Source organism: Gopherus flavomarginatus, chromosome 20, assembly GCF_025201925.1.
Source record: "Gopherus flavomarginatus isolate rGopFla2 chromosome 20, rGopFla2.mat.asm, whole genome shotgun sequence".
Taxonomy (NCBI): domain Eukaryota; kingdom Metazoa; phylum Chordata; order Testudines; family Testudinidae; genus Gopherus; species Gopherus flavomarginatus.
Window position 1 is genome coordinate 22173716 of NC_066636.1, and position 13986 is coordinate 22187701.

Below are 13986 nucleotides of genomic sequence, written 5' to 3' on the forward strand. Positions count from 1 at the left end.
TTGAGTGTTCCAATGACCAGAAGAAAAATTACTGTTGAGTAATTTATTCATATCTGTACAGTGAAATCCTCTGACGAGATTTGATAAAGGAATAAAACTTTTAAATGAACCAAACCACCCCTCTGGTTTCCTCTTCAGGGGATGGGATTGTTCACACACTCTTGCCACTCTCAGGAACTGGATTGGCACTAGAGTGATTAGATCTTACTGGTTTTAATATACTGAACCCACGGGGCCTGACTCCTGTACACCAAAGCCCTGTTGCACCCTACTGGCATGGAGCATTACAATGGATACAGCTGTAACTTACACCCACTTGAAGGCCCCTTCTGCCAGAGCTGTGAAAAAGCATTAAGGCTTGTCTACACATACAGTGCTGTAGTGCTTAAGTGAAGATGCTACCTACACTGACAGGGGAGAGTATCTCCTGTGGGTGTAGGTACTCTCCCCTCCCCGAGAGGTACGGCTTTGTTGATGGGAGAAGCCCTCCTGTCAACGTAATGCTGGGTACAGCCGGAGTTCCATCCGCGTAACTGTGGCACTCGGGTGTAAATTTCCCACATGCCTGGGCGATGCAGTTGTACCGACATAAGTCTGTAGTGTAGACCAAGCTTAATCAGGGCCAGGACCCTGAGCACTTGGGACTACTCTAAACATATACACAGGTGTGCTTGCCTGAGTATTGGCAGTATTTCTACATCGGAGAATAGGAGGTGACCCTGCTGGGCAAACGGTGGAAACCAGAACGATTCCCCCCTGCCCTGGAATTGAACAGGGAGATTTCAGGGCCATGGAACATTCAAATGGCTTCTCTTGGTGGAGCTGAATCATGGAGGGGCCTCTTGGCCCAGATGCTGGTTCATGTGAGCCTGGCTGTTGCTTTTATGCTGGTCTGTTCAGTGGTGGGGTTTGCGGTTGCCTTCCCCGCAAAGAAATGGTAGGTCTTGAGATGGAGAAGGGGGAAGAGTCTGGCAGACACCAGAAGCTCGCTGGCCACCTGCTGCTTAGTAGCCATGTTACCAGGTGCATATTAAGTCAGATCCCCCCCGTGGGAGGGAGCTGGGTCAGGGAGGAGGCAGAGGTAAGGGCGTTCGAGGTCTTAGGGACCTTTCCCCTGGAAGTTTCACCTTCACTCTGAATTTTCTGGCTTTGAAATATTTATTTATTTTCTCCTAACTGCAGCGTTCCCTAGGCCTTTCCTCCGGATGTTACCTAGAGGAACCCTCAGCTGCTGAGACTTCTTGCAAATCGTCCTTGTAGCAAGCAGCATTTCCTGCCTGCCAGCTTCCACAATCCGTCCATTTCGTAGCCCTGCCACTCTGTTCCCACATCCCCCAGTACCTCCACCCTCTGCTCGCCTCCCCGTGCTGCTCCTAACCATGCGGCAGTGGTGACACGTGGGTTCCTGTCTGCTACTGGGCCAGAGCCTAAAGACCATCCTTCCTCTCTGACAATGCTGCCTTTGAACCCGCCTGTCGACCTGGCAGGCTGGGGAGGGGAGGAATTACAGCTGTGCTTGGGCTGAGCAGCATCTGGATCAAATACTTTTCCTTCTCTTCGTTGTCTCTGAGGATGCTAAGACGCCTTAAGGGCAGGTCACGGCTCAGTGAAGACCCATTGCTTTTATTTACAGACAGCACCTGGCGGTGATCAAGGGAAGGGAGAGCGAAATACAGCCCATCATGGTTACAGATCACGCGGCAGAGGGTCCATAGGACTTAACGGAACTTAAACCCTGAGGCCCACCCCTCATTTAAGCAGGATTTAAATGCTGCCCACCCTGCATGTAAGTCGATTTCATCCCATTTGCTTCTGTTTATTCCCCTTATTTAAAAATAAGGATCCTTCTTATCTGAACAGCTCTGCGGCGTCAAGTCAGTGAGCATCTCCATCAATCCCAGAGCGTGTTCGTCACCCCATTTGGACTTGGTAGTTCCACCCCATGAAACAGCTTCTATGACTGCCCAATGACACCAAAAAGCAAAGACCCCCCTCCAAGGGGAGAAGGGAAGGAGATGACATCATAGGTCCAAAATAGACATGAGTCTTGAGTACCACGCAACCTCTGACAGAGAGCAGGAGGGATGGGAAAACGGACAAAGCTGGTGTCGTAGCTGTGAGGAAGAGGCTTTGTGAGTCGAGGACCTTGCTGGGTTTTTTACTGGGGTTGGATCTCATTGTCCTTTCCATGGAAGGATCTTCCCTGCTTCCTGAATCTCCCACCCTTGGAAGTGGGAGAGCGCACGAATGTGTGTGAGCCTTGAATTCACAGAGCAGGCTGCTCTGCACAAACGTGAGATAGGCGGTCGGAGCAGCAGTGTCTTGAGGGCTTATGTCTGCAGCAACTCTGCATCCTCGAGAGCAGCTGATGGGGAAGAAGTCTTCTCCAGCAGCTCTCAAGCCCTGGAACCCTTGGCAGAGGGTGTCCTGCTGGCTTGCCTTGAATGTGGGAGGGCTCTGAAAAGAGTGAAAATGCTTGTGTCAAACATCCCAAAGGGTTGGGTGTTTGCCATTTTCCTCTTTCCAGCTCAGGGAGGGTGGGTGGGCACTGCAGGGGCTGGGCATCAGGGCTCACGGGGGGGGATATGAGGGGAGGGACGCAGGCATCTTGGGGGGAGTGTAGTGACACAAGCTATGGAGCATGTGACTTCTTGCTATTTAGATGACAGAAAACTTAAATGCCTGTGAGAAAATCTAGCAACTTCCGAAGAGGTTAAGACCCCTCAAGTGTCCCCTCCATCTCGTAGTTCTGTCCTTCCTCTTCCCTCTGTTGAGGGTGGCCGTGGCTGGCTCTTTTCACTGCACCAGTGTTAATTCTGTGCCACTGGTTTCCACATGAGCTAACGAGCAAACAGGCCGGGCGAGTGTCTTTTAAGAGTTGTCGAATTTAGATTCTGCAATGAATATAAAGCTGCAGCTCCGTGGGCCTGGCTCTCAGTAACTCAGACCCACGGATGTTGGCCTGGAGTGTAAAGGGGCCGCAAAGCGGATGGAAATGGCTGGCTGAGGAGCCCCGAGCTCTCTGGGTAGTGTGGAGCTGATGACACCCTGCTCCCATCTGCTGGGGTAGGAGGTGAATTGGGGGCATGGCCAGAGAACCACAGAGGGCCCAGCACCTGCTTATGGGGAGTGCAAAGATGGCTGAAAATCCATCCCAGCCCCAAGCCCAGTAAGGGGGCAACCGATAATAGATCGCCCTCCAGCTCTTATCACCCATCCATCTCAACATGGGTCGCTATCATTATCTCCCTTTGACTGATGGGGAAACTGAGGCACAGAGTGGCAAAGTGACTTGTACGACAGCAGGCTAATGGCAGAGTTTGGCCTAGAGCCGATGTTAATTGACTCTGTCCTATGCGCTGCCTCCCTTTCATGACTTTGAAGAGATGCTCCCATCAGTTTAGCCTATTAGTGGTTGGGTTCTTTTCTAAATTAAAAAGCAGATTTTCCTTCCCAAAAGGCAACTACATGAAATGCCTTTCCCCATTCTCCTTTGAGATTCATTAAATCCACTCCCCGCCACCCCTCTTCAATCCCTCAAGGGTTTAAGAGTCAGAGCAGGGCCGCAGGCTGGAGCGTGAGAACCCGAAAGTGACACTCGCCCACGGGTAGGTTCAGCGCTGCAGTGGTGCACGGGCCTCGTGCTCTCTTTCTCTCTGCACGGGAAATTTCAGCCACCGCCGGCCTGATCCTACCCCCGCTGAAATCCAGGCCCATTGCAATGGAGACTGGATCTGGCCCATCGGCCCGAGTCCCCCTGCCTCTTGCAGTGTCATTTGCCCCAGTGGGTGTAGGCGCTAGCTGTGGGCTGACATGATGCATAAGGGTTGACTTTCCCCTTCTGCCTTCCTAATTTCTTCTGGATTTTCCCTAATACCTACCTAGGAGTTACTGCTCCCTGAGGCATGCAGGCTAGGATGGTCTCCAGAAATCAGCTCGTAAATGTTTTCTAGACCTTCCTGTCCCCTGGTGGCCACTGGTCTGGTCAGGCTGGCTGCCTTCCTGCCGTAAACTGGGTCGTCAAACTCCAGCCGGGTCTGAGAGGAAGGAGAAGAGAGGGGGCAAGTGAAAGGGACGCAGAATTGCTCCCTGCCATTCCTATTCAGGCCCTGGGGAGAGGCGTGGGACAGGCAGCGCTGGGGACTGGGATTCCTGGTGCACACACAGAGCAGGGACAGCAGTAGATCACCCTCCTCCCCCACCCTCATGCACCATTCCCCACCAATATTCCTCAGCCCTGACTTCAGCGGCAGCATGGGCCTGTGGTAGGGCACTGGCATGTGACTCAGGAAGCTGGAGTCTGTTCCTTGCTCTGCTAAGTGAGCTTAGTCATGTCCCTGCTCTGTGCCTCAGTTTCCCCTCCCACCCTCTGTGTTCTCGACATAGATTGTAAGACAGAAACAGGCTTTTGCTATGTATCTACAGCACCCAGGACACGGGGGCCCTGATCTCTGGTGCAGCCTCTAGGCATCACCGTAATACTCCAGAATAGTGGAAGGTTCAGGAGAAATCTGTCTTGACCCATTAAGTCCATGGTCTCTACCAGCAGAGGGGGGAAATAGCATTGGTGGGTTCTGTGGGAGAGACCCCAACCCACTAGGATCGGGACTGAGCCCCACCAAACTCATTGAACACAGGCCGCCAAGAACGAGCACATGTGAATAACCAGCTGGATTTGAACCAGCGACCTGAAGTGTTTCAGGGCCCATCAGACTCGACTTGTCCTGCCCCCTTGTGGCCATTTAAAGTGCCACTCCCCACTTTTCCTTCCATGTGGTACCCACCTCTGAGGATGGCCTAGACGGCCTCCCCTGGCCCCCGTCGACGGTGAGAGCTGCAGGCAGCCGCTTCCTGCGGGACCCCTGCGCTGATGTGCTCCGGAGGACCCTGCGGTGTCCTGGGGATGGCTCGGTGGGAGGTCTGGATGAGCCCCGAGGCAGGGTGGAGGCTGTGTCCTGCAGGACTCTGGGTAGAGCCTGGGACCGGGACCGGCACGCCAGCTCTACCTCCGTGTAGATGTTCTCGGGGTCGGGGCTGGGCAGCGAGCCCCGCCCCATGGCATAGAAGGGGATGGGCTCGTCGGGTTCATAGTAGATGTGGCGTTCACGAGGCGGGAAGCCCTCGCGGGGCTCAGCGTAGGTGTGGAAGCGCATCAGCTGCTGGTACTTGACCTCTGTGGGCTGGGCTGGCGTGGGCTGCTCAGCGGGGACGGGCGCTTTGCTGATGTGGGCGTAGGGATCTGCAGAGACCCCTGCCTCTTGCACAGGGCTGCTCGGCCTCGGAGCGGGGCCAGCCTTGGCGGGGAGCAGGGGAACGGAACAGGGAACCTAAGGGAGGAATGAAATGAAATCAGCTTCTGTCTAAGCAGCCCTGCTCCTTCCCCCTTTCCTTGTGTCCATGTTTACCTTCTTGGAAGGGCATCCCTGGTTCCTTTGCTCTGCAGCCAGCGGGCAGGGATGGGTCTGTTGGCCTGGCGCCTGGGGCTGTCTGAGAACCAGGCTGTATGCTTGGCTGCCTGCTGCTGGGGGGACATTTGCTGGCTCGGGTGGGGCGCCAGACCCTGCTTCGGCTCCAGCTGGGATCCCACCACTTTCTCGGCTCTTGTCGCTCTGCGGCAAAGGGAAAAGCTGTTGAGTGACAGATGTGGCATTAGAAGAGGGGAGAGAGTGTGGTGCAGCGGTTAGGACCATATTTTAGCTGTTTATACAGCGCCTAGCACTGGGACTCCTAGGTTCTATGGCAATAAAAATAACAAACTGCAACAGAGCACAGGGCTGGGTGTCAGGACACCTGGCTTCTCTTCCTAGGGTGCAGGGCGTAGTGGGGAGAATAGAGCACAGGGTATCAGGACTCCTAGCTTCTATGCCACTAGCTCACTGTGCCACCTGGAACAACTTGCCTTTCAATTGCCTCATGGTGGGGAAATTCTCCCAGTGCGCTGGGGATAGTTCTGTGCTGCTGCACGTCTCGGGGAGGGGGGACGATTCATTCATGTGCTAATTACTGTAACATCTGTGACTGCCTCAGATTCCATGGCTGTCATGGTGCTGACCTCAGCCCCTGATGTTGCACAAGCCCAGACCCTCGCTGGTTGGCCTGGAGAATCCCCATCAGCGATACAGGACCTAAGACACATAGTGGAGCAATTCTGCTCCCCTCCAGCAGAGGGCAGTGGTGACACCAGCCAGCCAGCACATTCCTGTGCCTGTCTTATGACGGCAATTGCGGCATTCCAGCGATGCCTGGGCACGCAGTGGGATGCCAGGTGCTCTGGGCGAGTCTCTGGCTTACCCTGGGGCATGGTGCTGTCAGGAACTCGTAGTAGGGGGTGACAGGGGCAGTGGTGTAGTGCTGAAGCAGGCCCTGAAGCTCGGCGTGGGCGCTGTCCTCTCCTAGGATCACGTAGCATTCGTCTTCCAGCTGGTCAAGTATGAAGTGCCGGCAGCGATCCCTGCCCCTGGAGCCCAGAGAGAAATCAACAGGGGGGTGGTGAAATTCCAGACGCACTGGAGTGAATGGCAATTATGGCACTTCCACCCAGTGCGTCTGGCTCAGCGGCGTCCAGGTCTTCAAAGAATTGGGGAGGCCGGGGGCGGGGTGGGGGGGTGGCAGAGGCGCTCTCCACGCCCAGGCAGCTGGGCCACGTAATAACAGTGATCCCTAGCTCTGAGAGTCCGACTGTCCCCCCTACACCGTGCGATGTTCAGCAACCAGCATTGATGGGGACCTGGCGGAGCACAGAGAGCAGCGAGGGGGGCTGTGGCAGCTTGGAGATCTCACCTGCGGGGCTGGCTTAGGAGCAAGGGGCGGCCAGGTGACCTCACCTGTACGACAAGACAAATCCGACTGTGCTTTCACTGAAGCGAATCAGGAAAGAGCCCAGCGGCTTGTCCTGCAGCAGCTGCTCCGTGTCCCTGTGCGGGAAGGACAAATGGGGTCAGAAATAACCCGAGTGGGAAGCAGCAGCTCCTGGCTGAGAGAGGCGGCCTGGTAGGGCTGGGGTAGGTGCTGCTGGTAGTTCGGGAACAATATCTCAGCCCCCTGCCCCCCGAGCTTGGAAAGGGGCAGTCTAGGCATGGGGACTCCTGCAGGCTCACAGCCTCCTGTGTCCTAGCATGCAGCGAGTGGGGCAGATCCTGCTTGATAGTAGGAGGAGCTGGGGAAAGAACCCAGGAGTCCTGGCTCCCTAGCTTTCCCCACTGTCACTCCCTTAATTTAGGCAGGAGGGTGAAACTCCTTCCTTAGCCCTATTTGTGGCAGCAGGACGTGGCGCTGCCTGTGGGAAAAGCCCTAGCGTCCTGGGGACACTGCTGTGAGGCCGAGGGCAGGCAGCCACGTACCTGCCCCTCCGGGGTACCTGCCCCAGCCCCTCACCTCCTGCTGATGAAGCCGTGAAACCAGGGCGGCAGCTCCCCCTGCTGGCGGATCCGGCTCGCCTGTGTTCGCTCGAACCACGCCCGGGTCCAGGCCTGCAGCGCCGACGGGGCCTCGGGAGGATCCAGGCCGGGCCCCAGCCTCGCCCGCGTCTCTGCTCCCTGCGCGGGGTCCCCGAGCAGGGACCAGCTCAGCTTGGCGCTGGCCGCTGGCCACGAGCTGAGAGGCGCCTAAGGGAGTGAGGGCAACAGAGGCCCAGATGAGGGGGAGGGTGGCAGAGATGGGGGCCATGTCCTTCCACACATCCCCCCCCTTAGTGCCAAGCTGGGGCAAGCAGTGACTGAGGGGAGAGCCCCCCGCACTGCCCTGCAGCATGGTGGATGTGGCAGGCAGAGCGCCGAGTCCTGAGCCTGAGCCTGGTGAGGGCAGGAGAGGCCTCGCCCCCTTTGTCAAGCCCCTTCTTTCCGGCAGCCCCTTGGGGTTCCCTTTGTGCTGACGCCGCCGAGGAGCTGATCTCTGCTTCTCAAGTAGAGGCTTGAATGGGGGAATAGTCGGAGCTGGACAGAACCCAGCACGTCCTGCTGCTTTCATCAGCTGGAAGCTGGCACCAGGGTCACTGAGGGTCCTGGATCTGCGAGCAGGGCTCAGAGCTGGGCTCACAGCCTCCCTTTATGCCCCTGGCCTCTCCCATGCTCAGGGCTTGGTGCACCGCCTGCCACGTCCACAGAGTCTGCGTGCTGGGGGCATGTGCCCATACAACCCCGGGGAGATAGCTACTGAAGGGTGGCTAGGCATATGGACCGGTGGGCAGGGACTGTGGGGTGGATGGACGGACAGACGGATGGAGAGATACTGTAGGGTTCTCGGGTGGATAGACTAATGGATGGATGGATGGATAGATACAGGACGGGGAAACAGAAGGATAGACGGATGGACAGGTACTATAGAGTGGACAGATGGATACTGGAGAGTAGATTGATGATAGACAGATACTGTAGGGTTGTTGGATGGATAGTGTAGGATGGATGGATGGATAGACTGATGGACAGATACTGTAAAGGTGGACGGATGGACAGCTAGTGAAGGATGGACAGATGGACGGATGCTGTGGAGTGGGTGGGTGGACGCTGTAGCGTGAATGCCCAGTCATAGATGGGTGGCTAGACAGATGGATGGACAGAAGAGTGGGCTGAATAAGGTACCCGATGCATTTTCCCCTGGCGCACACATTTGTTCCGTTATTTAACCCGCTCTAGCAGCCAGACACCCAGGCACCCTCCCCCAGCTCCCCTCCTTCTGCACCCGTCAGACACTCCCCAGCACCGCAGAGCCACGGGACGGGTCCTGCACAGTCCCGAGCAGCTGGAGAATGGCCAGTCCTACACCTCCCGTGACAGCAATTCCGTGACACGAAGCTGCAAGGGGCTGGATCGAGAGCTGTCAATTCCTACTCTGCTATAAGGGCCCTGGTCCCTCTGAGAGCCAGGCAGCTGCTCCTCCTTCTGGGCCCCGGCTGGCGTCCTGCTGAGCCCAGCACTGGCACTGTCCAGCTGGGCCAGCTCATCCGCATTGTCATCTTTGCTGAGGCCGTTGGGTTTAAATGTGCTGAAGAGGAGGGGTCCCTGATTGTCCCAGACATCAGCCCCTGGGGATGGAAACAAATGGGTCAATCGTCCAGCAGGGTCCCGCTGTGGGCTCAGAAGCCTCCCCCTGTGGGTGCAAGAGTCTTCTCCTCCGCAGCTCTCATTCCCATCCCAGGTCTCTTTCCTGCCTGGCCTTTGGCCCCTTTATGCAAGCCACCTGGGGGGACCGCACTGGGCGGGGAAGAAGAGGTGGAGCTGACCTGCAACATAGCTCTGCATGGCATCCACTGCCCTGCTTCCCATTGACCCTCTCAGCCAAGACAGTATCCATTGATGGGGAAACTGAGGCACAGATGTGCCATGCCCAAGGTCGTGGCACAGAATTAGAACCCAGGTCTCCTGAGTACCAGGCTAGTGTTCTATCCACTAGGTCACACTGCCTCCTAAGTGACAAGGGCTGTCTGTCAATCCTAGCCCGACCAGGTCAATGGGAACTTTGGCACTGACTCCCTGGAGCCAGGATTTCACCCTGACACTGGGAAATGGTGCCAAACAGGGGCTGGCTTGAGGGAGTGCCCTCTGAGCTGGAAAATGCCCTGGGAACAGGGTGGCCTGAGGCCAGACCACCCTGTTCCATTAGCCCGGCCTTGCTACACCTGGGCCGGGTGCTGACCCTAGAGGCGGAGAGCCCAGGAGCTGGTGCAGATTGAGGCTGCTTTGTTCTGCTCCTGTGGGGGTGGGGTGTGGTTTGAGGCTGGCTGAGGACTGGAGCTAGCCTGAGCCCTTACAGATGGGAACAACCTGGCAGAAAAGGAGTTTGTTTTGGGTTCTGGTCAGCCTAAGTCTAAAGGACGCCGTTACTCATTACCTACCAAGTGCAATCTGCAGCTGGAGCAGGCTGGGGAAACTGAGGCAGGGTGGCTGCAATGCCGTGCTCTGCTGTGAGGGGGCGCTCTGAGATGGTACGTCTCACACCCTTCCTTAAAGCCTTGCGGTGCTGGGTTCTTCACACACCCACCAGCGCTTGGCCCTTTATCGCTAGTCTCACTATTCTGGGTGTTTTTCATCAAGCCCCAGCTCCTGGAGTCCTGTGATGAGGTGAGGCCCTAGCTCTCTCTCTCTCTGTTAAAATACATTTCTAGCTTGGTGTGCGTGTGCATTTTTTTTCTGCAAAATATGAGCTCTGGTCTAATCCTAAAGGCACAGAAAACTAGAAGGCAAATAAGAAGCTCCCAGAATGTCTTATTGTTTTAAACAACATTTCATGATTTTCTGGGCTCTGAATCATGGCTTTTGAACCCTCCTAGTTGGCAGAAGTGCACCCTGCAGGTAGCCCTTGGCGCCTGTTTTCCCCAGGTGTTCATGATGCCATGGGAGCGGAAGGGAAGGGAATGAATCCCTTGGTGTGCAGCCAGTTTCCAAACACAGCCACTTCGCTCCAGAGGCATGAGGAGAGGCAGAAAGATCATTGTGCATCTTCTTCGCCCAAACAAAAAGATGCAAAATAAATGCAGCTGCTTTGCTGAATCTTCGCTGAGGATGCCATAAGACAGCTGCTGTGCTGGGACTGCAGCTGGGTCAGCTCAGCCACTCTCTCTGCTGTGCTCTTGTTCTGGACAGCACCGGGAGCAAAGCCTAGAGCTGCCCCTGGGATGCTTTCCCTTCTAACAGGCAGTTTGGGGTTGCTCTGAAACTTTGCCAAACTTCCACCGTTTGGGGGAAGTTTCCCACACTGGGTATCTGAATTTTTGGGGAAAATTTCTGCTAAAAGCGTTCAGCTGTTTTGGAGAAAGAGGGTAGGGAAAAATCCATCCTTCTACCCATGCAGAAAAAATGCTTCCTATTCCGTATGTGATTGTGTAATCAAAGACTGCACCAGAATTCAGCCCCCCCGGCAGCAAGTTTTCACGGGAAGCCTTAACTGGGCACTTCTAAACTTTGGAGGGTTTGATTTTTTGCAAGCGTAATGTTCTTTTAATGGTTTTTTAATGTAATCGCAACCTCTTTCAGGGCAGGGACTCTCTCCCAGTGTGTATATCTAGCACCTGTGGCCCTAATCCTCGACTGAGACTGCCAAGGCTACTGTAACAATCACAGGAAATACAATTGTTCTGTTGTGTTCTAATCCTGATCTAATTACAGGAGATCTCTCAATAGCGTTTAATAGCGGTTAATTAAAACGGGAAGTAATTATTTAAACCAGTTGATCCATCCCACCTTCTTAGCATCTCGGAGATGTCTGCCAGCGATTGCCGTGGCATGTTTCAGAGTCCTTTTAATAATACCCATCTCTTGCCACTCGAATGGAGACCAGTGTTGCAAGGCCCCAGTCCTGCAACGTGATCAATGCGTGTTTGTGCCCACAAGTTGATCCCCTTGGAGCTCTGCCCAGGGACAGGGTTGCATTCTCAGGGATCTGACTCCAGGATCGGGGCCTATGCTGGGGCAAAAGAGAGAGACATCTCTCTCAAAGGAGACCTAACCCTCTTTTCTCATTGCTGCAGCCGAGTTTGTCCCAGGATATCAGAGAGACGAGGTGGGGGAGGCGATATCTCCTATTAGAGTTTTGACTCCTGTTAGGGTGACCAGACAGCAGATGTGAAAAATCAGGACAAGGGGTGGGGGGTAATAGGACCCTATATAAGAAAAAGACCCAAAAATCGGGACTGTTCCTATAAAATCGGGACATCTGATCACCCTAACTCCTGTTGGCGAAAGAGACAAGCTTTCGAGCTACATGGAGCTCTTCTTCGGCGCTCAAAAGTGTCTCTCTTTCACCAGCCGAATTTGTTCCCATAAAAGAGATCCCCTCCCCCTCTTGTCTCTCATTTTTTTCCCCTTTTTTCCTTTAAGAAAGGAAAGGCACCGATTCAGGTCCCCAGCCCCCCGGTCAGCACGAGCGCTGCGGGAGTGCGGGCTGCTGCCCATTCCGCTCAGGCAGTGTTTGACATCTGCTTTGCACTGGGGCAAACAGCCAGCCCGAGGAGCAGGAGGATCTGGCCTCCATCTTTGAAAGCGTTGGCGCTAGGACAGAGACGTGATGTGCTCACCCCTCCCCTTGGAGAAAGCATTGCAAGGATGGCTCCGGAGCGGGGCATAACTGGCCCATCGAACCGTCCGGCCCAGGTCGGCAGCTCGGGGGGCGGTTGTCTCCTGAAGGCTGGCATGGAGCGATCTGTGTGGGTCTCGAAGCAACCCCTGCCAGGCAGGCGTCTGCATTCCCCCAACCCAACCCCCACTGCTGGCAACCTCCCCAGAGAGCCCCAGGATTGCCTGGGGATGGGGGCTGAGCTCCGCTCCAAGCTTGGCTCGTGGGAGGGGACCCGGGGCTCCATTGCCTGAGGGGACATGTCCTCCTGGTCACACCCGTGTCTGAACAGCTGCAGGACTCGTGCATTGGATCAGCTCAATGCCTAGCAGGCAGTTGTCCTGCTGTGGCATGGGGCATAGATTCCCCTAGCACCGCTGCCCTACTCCTGCCTGGGACTCTGGTCTCCATGGCTCTCGCCCACATCCCTCTTCACTGGACTCCCCTTAAGGGAACAAATCAGCTCCTGTGAAGCGTGGTCGAGGTTGCTCCTGTCTCCCCCCGCTCCCCAGCGGCTCCTACCTGTCCTAGGTCCCTCCTTGACCTGGGAGTCCATGCCCTGCAGCGGCCCGAGCGCCGAGGTCCTGGCAGCGATGTCTGCTGGAGGCAGGGGAACTTACAAGTCCTCCTCGTGCTCTCTCTGCGTGCAAAGGGCAGGAAGCAGCTACCGAAGCCACAAGATGCTGCTCGTTCACGGGCGAGCAAAGGAGCGCCGCCGGCGACGTCATGGAAAAGGAAAGTGTCGCGGCAGAGTTCTGGGGCGAGGTACTAGGGCTGGAGATGAGAGGGTGGTGTCACCACAGCGCCGGGCCGGCCCGGGCCTGTGACACAAGGGCTGTGATGGGAGAATGTCCCTGGATCTGTGAGACGCTGCGTGAGCCAGCTGTGAAAGGCTGGGCTCGGTCGCCGCTCCGAGGAGTGGCTGCAAACAGTAGGGTGATCAGAGAGCAAGTGTGAAAAATCGGGATGGGGATGGGGGGTAATAGGAGCCTGTATAAGAAAAAGACCCACAAATCAGGACTGTTCCTGTAAAATCGGGACATCTGGTCACCTAGCAGACAGTCAGCACCTGTGAGCTATTTAACTGGCCCTGATTCTTATCTAGGCTAAGCCCCTCTGTGGCAGTCTGGGACACTGAAAAGCCAGCCAGCTAGTGGTGCCTGGGGATGCTCAGAGGGGTCTTCTGAGTGCCAGGCCATAAGACCTGGGTTCAAGTCCAGACGCTGCTCTGGGTGACTTTAGACAAATCACTTGACCTGAGTTCCCACTTGTATAATGGAGAATCAGCTTTCCTGTCTCTCGTTAGACTAAAAATGGCCACCGCCCCCCTAGAAGGAAGAGTCTGTGTCTGTGAAGGGCCTGGTGCCAGGGGGCCCTGATCTCTGTTGGGGTGTCTGGGTGCTGATGCTAGACAAACAATTACCATCAAACAGGAGACCCCCTTGGTAGTATCCTGCCTGGTGTTTGAGATCAGGTGCATTTGCTATTTGGAGGCCTGACTTGGGCTGAAGCTGCCTGGAGCCAGGCGAGACCTCAAAAGCGTCCTGGAGAGCAGGGCACCCTCTGCTGCAAGGAGTGAGGTGGGTGCCCCAGCAGAGGGTGCTCTCCTCCCCAGCAGGGCTGAGAGCCGAGCAAGTGACCTAATTCTCTTCCTGAGGAGGCAGGGCCATGGGTTCAAGGCTCAGAGCCTCTGCCACCATTCTGTGTGCCCAGAATCTGTCCCAGATTTCCCAAGGGACTGGGTATTTTGTGATCCCATCGAGAGGCTTGTCAATTAACCAATTAATGTTCGGCCAGGGCTTTGGCAACTTAAAGAGCCTGGTCTCGTTTATCGGACCCAGCCCACAGATCACCTAGTCTGTGATCACCTGGTCTGACCTCCAGGCCAGAGAACGGCCCCAGAACAATCCCTAGAGCGCAGCTTCTAGCAAAAACAGCTCG

The 13986-nt window shown here is 55.7% G+C and overlaps 1 protein-coding gene across 4 annotated transcripts in view; it reads right to left on the reverse strand.

Moving 5' to 3' along the window:
* SH2D2A (SH2 domain containing 2A) overlaps positions 1-13986 on the reverse strand; it is a 16976-nt gene continuing 2990 nt past the window's right edge. Inside the window, exons 2-10 of one of the 4 annotated variants that reach the window (XM_050930524.1) lie at positions 12568-12819; positions 8826-9019; positions 7375-7604; positions 6825-6914; positions 6292-6457; positions 5406-5609; positions 4785-5327; positions 3882-4037; positions 1-2457 (exon numbers count right to left, since the gene is read on the reverse strand). In XM_050930524.1, the coding sequence (XP_050786481.1) occupies positions 3882-4037; positions 4785-5327; positions 5406-5609; positions 6292-6457; positions 6825-6914; positions 7375-7604; positions 8826-9019; positions 12568-12601 (1617 nt within the window). In that variant the 5' untranslated portion in view covers positions 12602-12819 and the 3' untranslated portion in view covers positions 1-2457. Of the gene's footprint in view, positions 2458-3881; positions 4038-4784; positions 5328-5405; positions 5610-6291; positions 6458-6824; positions 6915-7374; positions 7605-8825; positions 9020-11174; positions 11290-12567; positions 12968-13986 lie in introns of those variants that run through there. The other 3 variants (XM_050930522.1, XM_050930525.1, XM_050930526.1) reach the window with 3 other exon arrangements.